Source organism: Suillus fuscotomentosus (assembly GCF_016647785.1).
Source record: "Suillus fuscotomentosus strain FC203 chromosome Unknown F5891scaffold_24, whole genome shotgun sequence".
Lineage (NCBI taxonomy): Eukaryota > Fungi > Basidiomycota > Agaricomycetes > Boletales > Suillaceae > Suillus > Suillus fuscotomentosus.
The window spans coordinates 542,901-555,051 of NW_024539536.1; the positions used below are offsets into that span (position 1 = coordinate 542,901).

General features: G+C 48.7%; 5 protein-coding genes across 5 annotated transcripts; 2 read left to right on the top strand and 3 right to left on the bottom strand.

Annotated features, from left to right (window-relative positions):
- Window positions 1–25: 25 nt before the first annotated feature.
- On the bottom strand, window positions 26–1,870 carry F5891DRAFT_951383 (uncharacterized protein; the record flags this gene model as incomplete). Its single annotated transcript, XM_041375039.1, has 5 exons — window positions 26–105; window positions 197–329; window positions 383–515; window positions 567–643; window positions 698–1,870. The coding sequence occupies 5 exons, from the start codon at window positions 1,868–1,870 to the stop codon at window positions 26–28; spliced, it is 1,596 nt and encodes a 531-aa protein (XP_041226586.1).
- A 351-nt stretch (window positions 1,871–2,221) lies between these two features.
- Window positions 2,222–3,442, bottom strand: F5891DRAFT_277003 (uncharacterized protein). The gene has a single exon (XM_041371182.1). It carries the CDS (start codon window positions 3,348–3,350, stop codon window positions 2,424–2,426), a length of 927 nt encoding a protein of 308 aa, XP_041226587.1. The 5' UTR covers window positions 3,351–3,442; the 3' UTR covers window positions 2,222–2,423.
- Window positions 3,443–5,793: 2,351 nt separating this feature from the next.
- Window positions 5,794–8,428, top strand: F5891DRAFT_951424 (uncharacterized protein; the record flags this gene model as incomplete). The annotated part of the gene is made up of 3 exons (XM_041375044.1): window positions 5,794–5,909; window positions 5,963–6,099; window positions 6,162–8,428. 3 exons carry the CDS (start codon window positions 5,794–5,796, stop codon window positions 8,426–8,428), a joined length of 2,520 nt encoding a protein of 839 aa, XP_041226588.1.
- A 393-nt stretch (window positions 8,429–8,821) lies between these two features.
- F5891DRAFT_951456 (uncharacterized protein) lies at window positions 8,822–9,325 on the top strand (the record flags this gene model as incomplete). Its single annotated transcript, XM_041375047.1, has 2 exons — window positions 8,822–8,923; window positions 8,978–9,325. 2 exons carry the CDS (start codon window positions 8,822–8,824, stop codon window positions 9,323–9,325), a joined length of 450 nt encoding a protein of 149 aa, XP_041226589.1.
- A 390-nt stretch (window positions 9,326–9,715) lies between these two features.
- F5891DRAFT_1031209 (ATP-NAD kinase-like domain-containing protein) lies at window positions 9,716–11,320 on the bottom strand. The gene is made up of 5 exons (XM_041361597.1): window positions 11,298–11,320; window positions 10,636–11,242; window positions 10,484–10,584; window positions 10,267–10,437; window positions 9,716–10,194 (listed from the first exon to the last, which is right to left on the bottom strand). Exons 2-5 carry the CDS (start codon window positions 10,835–10,837, stop codon window positions 9,919–9,921), a joined length of 750 nt encoding a protein of 249 aa, XP_041226590.1. The 5' UTR covers window positions 10,838–11,242; window positions 11,298–11,320; the 3' UTR covers window positions 9,716–9,918.
- Between the last annotated feature and the right edge of the window lie 831 nt (window positions 11,321–12,151).

Consider the following 12,151-nt stretch of genomic DNA (forward strand, 5'->3'; position numbering starts at 1 on the left):
AAGTGTACACTCTTTATTTAGACTTCTAAATTAGCCTTGTCTGTCCGCCAGGAAGGAAACTGCGTCGCCTTCGTGCACGTTCAAGCGGTGGCAGGTCATCTTCATCTTTGGCAGACCTGATGCTTGTATCTGCATCTTTTGCTGAAACATACAGCGGGTGAGTAACCGAGAACAAAGGAAATACTGGGGAATGTACCTGGTGAGCTACTGTCATTATCTGGTCGTTGCTGTCCCTCATTGTCATCAGCTTCCGACGAGGGGTTGGCTGGAATGAAATTTGGCCCAGCAGCAGCGGGTGACATATGCCTCGGAAGCATAGAACGTCGCTTCTGTGAAATAGAACGACGTGAGAGCCTGAAGCGCGACCTCGGGCGCTGCATACCTTGTTGGTGCCCGCAACGTTGACCATTTCTAAGTCAACTTTGAACTTCGCCTCATCTACCCTAGATCGTTGTTCAACGCACTCCACCACCCATGCGATGCCAACGACGAGTGGTTTGGGGTCATTCAGAAGTCTGACGCATGATCAGTAGGGTTGTAGATGATGCTGGTAAGAAACAGCTGACCGATATCGCGTCAGCGTGCTAGCTGAACCATTCTTATAGACAATGTGGGTGCAGCTCTGCCCAACACGAGCAAGTATCTAGAGGGAGACCATCATTAAAAATCAAACAAGTGACATCATATTGCGACTTACTCTGGCGCCGAGCCCTCTCAGCATGTCGACGAACAGGCTCCCCGCATCATCACCGTCATCCGTCCGCACATCCACGAATATTGCACACTTTTTCAACACCTTCAAAACGCTCTTACCTGCGCTTCCACCTTCCATAGGACTAGCGGCGGCGTCGCTCTTTGAAAGTGCGTTCCGCTGCGAAGCTGCTCCATCCGTACCTTCGTTAGGCTTGCGTCTATCCTTCGCATCCTGGGCGGATTTGAAGCCTGAGCTTGCACTCGATGCGCCATAATATGTACTACTCGATGACCGAAGCCCTGTACGTGTGCCTGGTGCAACTACCTTAGGCGGAGTTTTCGGAAGAGAAGAGAGTGATTGCGATAAAGCATGCAATGCGCTTGATGCACGGCGCGAGTCCCACCCTTCAGGTTGCTTCCCTTTATCGGCTGAGCCTAGTAGTTCTTCAATCACGAGATCGGCCTCCTTATTCTGTTCTTCGGATGTTTTACTGCCAGACGGTAATGGGGTTGCCACATCGGGTTGCTTTCCCTGCCCGAGATCCTCTTCCGCACCCAAAACATCGACGGTCGCATTGGCAATATAATTATCGTCAACTGCACCTCCACCTCCACCTTTCACTGGACTAGCCATGACACTTGGTAGGCTTGTCTTTCGACTGGCCTTCAGAGATGGCTTCACAAGACCTGGACCGAAGATGCCAGTTGCGGTACGCCCAAGTGCTCCACTCTTGTCCTTCATCCGCTTCATCATGCTGACTCGGCTAGAACCAGAGATAGTAGCATGCCGTTTTAGCGAAGATGCCGTCGGTTTCGCAAAGGTTCCCGACGAGCCAGTGAGAACACTATCGTCCTTGACCACTGAATGAACGGCTCCTGTATGTTCGTCTTTGTCTGAACTGACATTGAAGCCCAGACTCGTATTGGGCCGACTTGGTGGAGGCATCGCAAGCTTCTCCAGAGCTATTGACAGTGTGAATAGCGAAGACTTGGGTTTCGATGGAGCAAAAATGCTGGAACCACTAATAGATGGCCTTTTTACTGGGGAGGTTCCCCCGCGTTGCTTAATCGGAGACGCTGGAAGTGGAATCCTAGAGGGAGATGGAGGTGGTCGTTGCACACAGATGGATGACGATGAAATAGTTGTAGACGACGAAGGTGCAGGTTTGGCCTTCATGAAAGAGGCGAGCGATGTTTGTTTGAATTTTGCGGGGTCTGGGAAACCTTTGGCTGACGAGTTGTCAAAATTTGAAACTAAGAATGAAATTGTCAGAAAGGATACGATAATGATGCGCTCGACTTTACCCTTGGAAGTAGAGGCCTGAAATGATGATGTCACACTGGCAGGCTCATCGTCTGTATTCAATGAGATATTTACAGTGCTGGCTTCGGGTGGTGGGTCGCTTTTGTCCCGGCTCTCGGGCCTCCTCTCTTTCATTGATATGCTGCGAGTCACACGACGAGGACCAGAAGATGGAAGTATGGCCTTCTTGCCTTTCGATAAGTTTCCGATAGGCTTTGAGCGCGCGGTATGGGAACTTCCAATGGTTGCCGAGCGCCCCCGTTTCACTGGCACAGGCGGAGGAGGCATAAGCGATGAGGTGGACGTGGATGGACGTGGAAGACGAGAGGGAGCTGCTGAGGAGGTTGAAGATCCTGCAACATTCAGTGACGAAGTGTTGTCCAAAACATCTTGAGATTTTTTGGATTTCTTCTATCAAACGAGGGTGTTAGTTCTCTATAGGGCACTCGACGCCCAATGTTAAGCGCACCTCAACAGCAGCAGCAAAAAGACTTGGTACGGCGGGACGGCGACCTATGAATGAAGTGGGCGGCAGAGGCGTAAGAGGAGAAAGAGACATATGCGAAGGATACGTGATCAAATTTCGTGGTGTCGCAGACTCAGCATGAACAATCAAGTTGGTTGTATCAGGCAGCTTGAGGACAAATTTCGGTACGTTTGTGAAGTGGGACATAGCGGACGCAGTATCAACATCCATTGCATTCTCCGTGTTGGGAGCACCCTCATCGGTGGCAGAGAGCGGTGTAAGTGGAGAGATCGGGACCACCTCTGTAGGTGGAGGGACAGGCGTGATCTTCAATTGATTGTGCACCTTCCGAGGTGAACGCATCGGAGAAAGGGTTCGAAGGTCGAGTTCTGGAACACGATCTGTAGGAAGCGGAACAGAGCGTGCACGCCCAGAAAAAATGAAGCATGACTTGACCTTGCCGTTCGTAGCATGGCATGCTGATTCAGTGGCAGCGCGGACAAACGGTTCTGCCATTTTCCTGGGAGATTGTGATGTCTTCTCTACAGAGTGACCCATTGACAACAAGCTCAACGCCGGTAATGGATCTATTTTGATACGCTTTGCTTCACGATGACTTGCGGGACTGAGCAGGTCTTGGTGACATGTGTCAGATGACCTTTTGTTCTTCTTCGGCGACAAGAGTATTTCGTCGTTCTCGTTCTCATCTTCCTCCTCTTCAACATCCATATATCCCTCGCCCTCCTTATTTTCGTTTGGTTCTGAATGCGACTGGTTCTTCGAGGTGACTCTGGCGTGCTTGAGAGGAGAACGCGCGAGGGGTAGCCTCAGGACATGATCAGGTACGGCTAGTTGGGATCGTGTTCTCTTGGAGGTTTCGACAGACATGTACGTGTCACCGTAGAACGAAATTGCGTGCTAGCTGTCTAATGCGGTGAGCTGAAGCGCTGTGAGCGTCAGTGCCGCGTCACGGACGATTGTCCGTTGATAAGTCAACTGAGATTGACACTGACCAGTGACAGGTAACGTGTTGAGGCACGTGACAAGGTTCACGCCGCACGGTGGCCTGGCCATGTGCATGTTCTCAAAAGCCACAGTATACTGTACACAGTGCACATGTCAAGTTGCAATTGTCTGGTCTAGTTGTTTCATCCTACGCGATGTTCACGTCGATTCCAGAATGTTTGGTGAGACGTCTTTGTTCACAGCCACTCGCCCCTCCTAATGCTTGATAATGCCGAGGCATGCCCGGGTTACCCCGAGTCATGATCATGTCAGACCATTGAGCCTTACTATTACTAATGACAAAGTCAGCCAACTGGACAGCCCTCAATTCATACTTCCCAGAATACACGCGCAAATTATGCCATGGTTTGATAGCTCTCAGATAAAAGTCCTTGAGCCACATCGCTTCTGACTTGGACTCCGAGTCATGTAGGACATTTTTCAATGCGCAGCGAGATATGGTCACACTCGGCCTTGCCTGGTAAGTCGTGTGCGCCCACCCTAGACTATTCCTCCAGACTAATCGTTTTAAAATGGAAAACTGCGCATCTGGCCCGGAGTCCGAACTGTGGCACAGAGACTCAATTCAAACCACTGCCATTTCGTTTGATCCATTTAGGCTTCATAGTTGGTTCTCATACTACACAGCTCTTTCAGCCACCGCCTTCTCAATGACTGGATGTTTTTACTCCATACACCGAGACATTCGTTATGGTTTCTTGTGTTATGCTGACCTACTGCTCCGTCAGTAACACATTGATCTGTTATTGAGTTGATGCTACCCGCACTGTCTGTATAGCATATGTGCCGAGAGTATGTTTACCCAAGTCGGTCTCTCCCATAACACATTTTTGTCAGACGTTGATTCACGAGTACCATTGCTACGGCACCTTTTGGTGAATCTGGTCATCTTGTTCTTTCTCTTTGGAAGAACCGAACCCCTAACATCTGCACAGGAATTCTTCAAGTGTCGGAAGCTTCCGTGACTTTCAACGTCAATTAGCTGTTGACGTCATCTTGTGCGTAGCTTCTGGACCCAAGAACGTTCTGGGTAAGTTATTTCAAGTTATTTTCACCTGTGTCCACCGATTGATTGCTTGCGTGTCTGGTATAGCATGGCGCGTCAGTTCCCCGTTGCAAGTTCAATTTCAGCGGATCCGAACTTCCATTCCATTCAATTGCCTCCATCCTGGATTCCTAATGGGTGTATTGTATAAATCACTGCATAGCCCCCATGGTCCGCTGACAGATGCCTGATGACTCGAGCAACTGTCACTTCAGTAGACTCGTTTGGAATTATCATCCCAGCATCTCCAGGGAAGCGAGCCTTCATTGTTGTCATTGATAAAGTTTGTCTGCGTCGTACCTGGTTGCGACATTGCTAGCTTATGTTTGCGTCGATGCTGTAGCCAACCTCATCACCCCAAAATCACCCCTCACTTGTATCTCACGTCTATAACGCACCTTGACAATCACTGCGACGCAGCGTAATTGTCCTGGAAAAACCGGGCAGGCATGGAAATTTCCAGTGCAAGACAGCGCCACCCTTGCTTATATACTTGGCTGATCATACTGATTTTCTGTCAAGGGTCAACTAGTGCCATTCATCCGCCAAGATAAAACAACCCATATGCATCACATATTAACGCGATTGGTCACTGATTAACTGCGCTCCTTCACATTGCTGGAACCAGCGATTAAACCTACTCGATGTGTGGCACTCCTATTGAAGCTTGGTTGGAAGTAATTCATCAAGAGTAAATTCAAATATCAACCGCGTTACTTGCGGCCCGCAGCTCTGGCGAACTAACCTGTTCACGTGTGCTTTGCGCGCATAGGAATTCATTTACAGTACCAAGAGCACAATTTAATGGTAGGATCTTGAAATAAGAGGCGATTACGCGCGACACGAGTGAGCTACCAGGACAATTGTATCTATCACTTCGTCAGTGTAAAGTAAGGTGTAAAATGATATGGTGCTTACACCTTAGTCTTGGGAAAGAACTGAGATGTTCGAACGTTCTGGAGCTCGTAGCTTTCAAATTATGTTAAAAGCAAAATTGTCGTAACATAGTGGAATTGAGACATGGTATCATTCATGCATTGCCTCATCATGCGTTGCCTTTGTGCTCGTATCTAATCTGATCTTCCCGACGCCCCTCGTGCCTCGTACTCTCCTGCTTCCAACACAGTAGACCATATATCAATGGAAATGCAGTCTCATCCGAGTCATATTTTGCCAAAATTTACTTAATCGGTGAGCTCAGCCATATCTCGAGTTGCCTTTTTTGTCGCCCCATCCGCAGTGCCACATCATGGACTTGTTATGGGCGTTCATGGCCTCACCACCTATCTGCGAGAGAATCAGCGAATTCTCGCCAAAGCCATCGAATTTCCCTCGAGCTCGACCGATGTGACTTCTATCGTGGTCGATGGTTGGTCGTGAGTATATGAAGATGTTGTCGATTGCTTGGTGATGACCCTACGTCCTTCAGGTTCATCTATGAGCTTTATGAAGAATCTAAGTTACCTTGGGTGTATGGTGGCGAGTACAAAGCGTTCTCTGCATGCGTTGAAGGTGTCGTGAAAGCATGGATGGCTGTGGGACTCAGGGTATATTTTGTCTTTGACGGTATGTCCCTTTGCTTCTTCATTGTGGCGCATATAGGCTCATCTAAGCGATCTTCTGAAAAGGTTCTGCCCCAGAGCTGAAGATTCCAACCCTCATCAGCCGCCTCAACCACTCGATCGTTGAAAGGAGCCTTCTGTTCTTCAGAACTTCCGAGACATCACGCTCAACTCCCCGTTTTCTGCATGAAACGCGGATGATTCCACCACTTGCATATCATGCATGTCTGCATGCCCTTCATGAAGTCGCTTCATCAGCAGATACTCTACAAGTGCATTTCGCAGATGAAGAAGGCGATCCTTATGCCGTCGAACTCGCCGGCAGGCTCGGGGCATTTGTTGTCGGCAATGACTCGGATTTTGTCATTCTCAATTCTGGGAAATATGCAGGATATATTCAGCTTGATGACATGCTGTGGGCAGTACCCAAATCCGTGGACGCAGGCTCTGGTGACGAGGACGGCGAGTTCCGCACAGTAAAGAAAGCAAAGACAAAAAAGAAAAGTATTGCCCAACAAGGGACTCGCAGGGGTCTGATACCTCCTGAGCATAGCACGGATCTCACCCTGTCAGTTTCGGTCTACACACCGACTGCCTTGGCATCCCATTTCAAGATTCCGGTCACCCTGCTACCTTTGTTCGGCGCCCTGGTCGGAAATGATTTTTCCAACCAGTCTTCTACACAAAGGAACGTGCAAAGCTTATTTTTCGAACGACATCTAACGTTATCGCAACGCATTTCCCGTGTCGGATCCACGTTAAATGCTATACTCTCCGCTGCCACTCAGAAACGAAAAGCCAGGCATCAGGTCGGTTCAGTCATGGACTTGATTGACAGATCTGTGCACGCACTCCTAATCAGACAACCAAGCACAATGGCTTCCGGAGAAACCGATGCCATCGTTGACAGGATTGTTAATGCAACATTGCAGTACGCAATTAACAAGTATGACGGAGATACATTTGGGCCGGATGGTCTTTGGCCGAGCAAAGTGTGTGCACTGCATCAGGCAGAAACTTGCCGACTGCCGGGACTGTTCTCCCGTATATTACTATCGGCCGATGATGAAGCAGCCAACAACAACACAGCGGCGCATGACACTCAACTACCCCAGCTCCACTCTCTCTACATCTCCGCGTACCGGTCTGGCCATTTGCAACCAAAGCTCATGGATATTTTGAATACTGGGACTTTTTGGCCAAGGTTATTTTTGGAAAACCCCGACGCGGAGAATGTAGCGCGGAGTATCGGCAGACCTATCCGGGAGTGGATCTTTGCTATTTTGGAAGATGCCGTAGGGCTGCCAGAAGCGCCGGAGGGGAGTAGAAACCCTGAAGTGGGGCAATTTGACACAACTCAGATGGACGAAGAAGACGAGGATGAGCTCATTGACGTGGTGGAAGAAGACTCCGAAGACGATGGAGCCGATCTCCTCGCCCCATTGCGTGGTGAGCTCCAAAAACTCCGCGTGCCAGATGAAGGGTTAGAGATTCCGGCGTCGGCCACATCTCAATCCCGGTCTCACCTTCCACTGCGGCCAAAATGTGTCATGGAATACGTTAGGCGAGGAACGCGCGTGGCCCCGGAAAGTGTGACGGTGCCAGATATTTCCAGGCTGTTGGTGTCATCCGCGTTTCGTGGCGATTACCAAGAAGATTGGACCCCCCTGCCACTCAGGCCTGCATTGGAGCGGATGTCAGTTTTTCTGCATATCCTTCATAGCAGTACTGTTGCTCTCGAAGAATTACCGAGAGAGCAACTCATATGTGCCCTCGTTTTGCGATGGGTCGTGCGGGTGATGCATCTACGGGCAATAGAATCTTCAAGTAAGGAACGGGAGAAAGAAAAATGGACTAGATCGGAAGCAGGTGCCTTCCTTGCATTTTACACGTCAGGGAGGCATAGTCTCGATTTTTGTGCTATGCCTGCACTCTCCGGCTCGGAACCGAATTCTGGATCTGAAACTACGCCAATCAACAGCCGTAGCATTCAGCTCATGGCCCAGGTGCTTATGGCAATCGAGGGCATACATCATTTATCCCAAGTTCTCTTGGTATCAGAACGAGTTCCAGTCCATGTCCATACCCTATCAGGCCAGACATTTCATATGTTCCTTGCCCAAAAGGTCTCGAACTATCGAGACACTCTACCGGCCGGGCTTTGGGATGCATGTACGGAGGGATTAGGTGATGCCTTTGCAGAAGAGCGTTCAGTCAAAGTCAAAAAATCGAAGATCAACGGAAAGTCCATTGAGCAACCGTCAGTGCAGAAAGCGACGCGTATTGGGGCAGCAGGTAGCCAGTTCGGGTTATTGGCTGATCTTCAAGTTTGACATTCTTCCTGTATTGTTTGTTGATATAAAAGAATACCGAGATGAGCTAAGAGTTCTGTAGACTAAGAGAGTAGTTGGCGGCGTGGCTGTAGTAGTGGCTCAGCATGCAGTGGATTGGCTGTGTAGCACAATACAGCTTATGTGTTTTCTAGGCTAATTACATAATAATATTTCGGATGGCATCTTGGAAAATGTAATTTAGATGCACCGCATCCTCGTTTCTGGCGAGTTTTTCTGGGTACAGCAATAGAATCCGGGGTCCTCACCGACACGGAAATAACAAAGGCTATTGTACTGCACCACACTGGCACCAATCGACACTTATAAAAGGTCTACAGCCATGCCCGTTCGATTCTGCACAATATCTCTTCCGCGCACTCGTCATTACTCGCCATGCGAACCTCTACAAGACGCCAGTCCCCAGCCCCCGCAGATGTTATCACGTATCGTTTGAACAATAAAATGATGTATGTACCCCCTGCAGAGAGTTTCGATGTGAGTCTTTCAGTCCTAGTCCCTCGACCATGAAACTGAACACGATCATTGCAGCAAGCAGTTACATTTGCTAGATCAGCATTCGAGGGTGACCTCACTGGGATTGACAAGAGCCGGATATCCTTCTCGCTGAATGTGCTGGCGAACGGGAAGCAGAGCTCTGTGGGTATCAGCAGTGCGGCATGGTCGAAAATTATGTCCCATCTGGCACAATATGAGATCATAGACGTGCATGTTCAGCCAGTGCTCAAAGTATCAGAAGCCCCTCCGAGCTATCGGTCTTGTGGCTCAACTGGGGACGTCGAGAAGGAGCATCATTCGTCACCACATTCATCATCACATTCGTCATCACCTCTCCACGGTCTCATTCCCAAACGTCTGTTTCAGCGGCTCGGTGCCTGAATGCAGCATGATACCGGGCACCTTTGGGCTTCCTGTGTCACTATGTAGAGATGATGCCTTCACATGCGGAATATCGTTATGGAGAGCACATGTTTTAGTATACCAAATCGTGTCAAACACTCATTTGTATTACATTCTTTCAGTTATGAAACGACGGTTATTGTTATTTCAATATTTCATACATGTAGATATTACTGCTGTATTAATTCAAATGGACATGAATAGACGTGTAGTATTACCATGCTTCCATTATCATGATCATATCACCTACAGTGCTCGATATGCGCGCTTCTCAAACGAATGGGTTTTAAGTTCACTTGTTAATCAACAAGCTGTATCCAGACGAGGTCGGGTAATCAATGGCGCATAAACGCTGACGCTCACGGAATATTTGATGATCTGAAATACTTGATAGTTTGCCGCTGGCATCGTACTGCAAAGGACAGCGTATGACTACACGACTAAGTACTGGAAGCGCTCGACCAAGCGCCGTACAAGATCAAGCGCCAATCAAAGCGCTTAATTTTCTTCGTAGCCAACATCAAATAGACCATGTAATGGAAGAACGACATCTTCGGGCGCTTACCTCGAATCTAGTGTTTGCCACTGTAACGAAGAAGCGCCTTGCTCCTAAATGTTGCATTGTACTGCAACAAATTATTGATGTCCCGGACCCAATCATCCTCTTTTCCAGGCCCAACGCCTTCTTCGCCTGGTTGTTCGTCTCCATAATCGGATATGGAGGAGCGGTTAATGCAAGGCACTGGGTATGGTGAGGCCTGTATAGTAACGGACTCTCCTGGATTAAGAACATGCGATACACGCCCGTCCATCGAAACGCCAGCCGCAGCACGGGAACGATCACCGATCTAATAATGTGAATCAAACGTTTGAGTAATAGCTTCCACGTGTTGTCATGATACACCGAGCGCATTACTCACACACAGCGTCAAAGATGAGGATGAGGGGAAGACGAGAGGTCTAAACGATAAACTTCGTGGACATATTGGCACGAGCACTACAGCACTCAAGGAAGGATGTACGATAGGCCCTCCAGCTGAGAGAGAGTATGCAGTTGATCCCGTAGGCGTTGACACGATCACGCCATCAGACTGCGGAAATCAGTTACGCGCGGTGCTTGGGAGATTTAGTACGCACAACAGCCTCCGTGAGATGTTGCCCGTCTACATAAATATCGATGGTATTAAGGTGTGGACTTGACCCACGGTGTAGCGCAATCTCATTCATAACCTGCCATTCTAGAATTGTGTCAGCATCGTGGGTACATACTTGGACTGTTTTATCCCAACCATCATCACCGAACCCTATTTTTTTGCGATCCTTGTCATAGAACATGCACGACAAACGCATGCGATTGAGGATGGTTGCCTTGCCCTGAAACACTGCTTCAAGCCCTTTCACAAAGTCATCGATATCTATCGCATATTTAGTGGCGTCCTGGCATTGGTGTGTGCACATACGGAATGGAAGGAGAAAGCCAAGGGTGCCCATTGAAAAACTTAGCACAGGAGGGACCGCTCCAAGACTGAAGAGTGATGCAGCATGGAGAATGGTACCGTCACCTCCAAGAGTTACGACAAGATCAATTTTCTCGGCATGAGGCCCTGTGATGAATTCATTCAAACAGGTTATTTCGGCGTGTACAATCTACTCACCGGGACGCCACACTTGTGTGCCGAATGGAATGTCTGGGCGGTCTTCAGAGAACACTTTCACACCCGGATACGTCTTCGCTACATGACTGTGGTATGTTAGGCACCACCTGTTAATCGGCTGAAATGACACAGGAAGACTATTGCGCACTCCAGTAGCTCATCAATTGCCCCAATCACAGGCTCAGTTCGAAGCTTGTTCACAATTAAAATGGATCGCGGAGGGTATGATGTTTCATTTATGCTGTCTTGTTGAGCGTTAGCGGTCCACGATTGTGAATGGAAGGCAGCAGACAAACGCTTGGGATAAAGCACGAGAAAGACGTGAATGTGGTAGTTGTGGGATGAACGGATTCGCACGCGAAGTCAAAGGTAGCGACGGTCGATTTCGTCTTCGAGTGTGGAGACAGCGTCGAAAAGGAAAGGAAAGAAAAGCTCGTTGCACATGGCTGGCCATAGCAGTTAACATGGCTGCCAGTAAGTAAGCTTGACTTACATAACTGCACCGTGCAGTTCAAGTTTACATGCCACACCGTGACCGATGCATCTTTCTTCTTGCCACAACCTTGCGAAATGTTCTCACTCGGTAAAACATTCGTAAATCGACCACAAAGAACTCTTTCTCGTTGAATCCGAAGACACTGTATAATATTCTGGAACTTTTCTTTTTTGCCACTGCCAATATTTATGGCAGTATATTACCTGTGTTGATTAAGTTACGAGCGAACTTCTGGTTCGGTCACTTTTTTAATGTTGGTCTCAAGCGCTCACAGCTTCCCAGCCCGTTGTGACAGGACGGCCTGAATCAAGCATATATATACTACAGCACTTTGTTCAAGCGAAGAGACGTACTTCACGGATCAGTCCGAATGGCAGTGACAGTGCAACTCAAGTACGTGGCCAGTGCACGAGTACCCAAGTCCTCCAAGTACAATTTAGTGGAACGACTGTCTTCCTCTATGGTCTGGACTCTGACTACTACTGGGGGAGACTGGTCCGAACTGGGAGTGGTTCCTTGGCGTTGAAACAGTGTATCTGCCACTGTGTGCCTGCGTGTCAAACGCTACGGCACTACACCATAGCCTACGACAAAACCCGAAGGAGACTGAGCGGCTGACTAAGTCAATACGGTGCTACCCGGGTGCTAGCGTGA

Excerpts from the sequence above, each read along its gene's own strand:
- F5891DRAFT_277003 (XM_041371182.1), bottom strand. The coding sequence starts at position 3,350 with ATGTCTGTCGAAACCTCCAAGAGAACACGATCCCAACTAGCCGTACCT.
- F5891DRAFT_1031209 (XM_041361597.1), bottom strand. The coding sequence starts at position 10,837 with ATGGGCACCCTTGGCTTTCTCCTTCCATTCCGTATGTGCACACACCAA. Across the intron at positions 10,438-10,483 it reads AACATCTCACGGAGGCTGTT|TCTGATGGCGTGATCGTGTC; the intron begins GTGCGTACTAAA and ends TGATTTCCGCAG. Across the intron at positions 10,195-10,266 it reads CCTCATCTTTGACGCTGTGT|ATCGGTGATCGTTCCCGTGC; the intron begins GTGAGTAATGCG and ends TCACATTATTAG.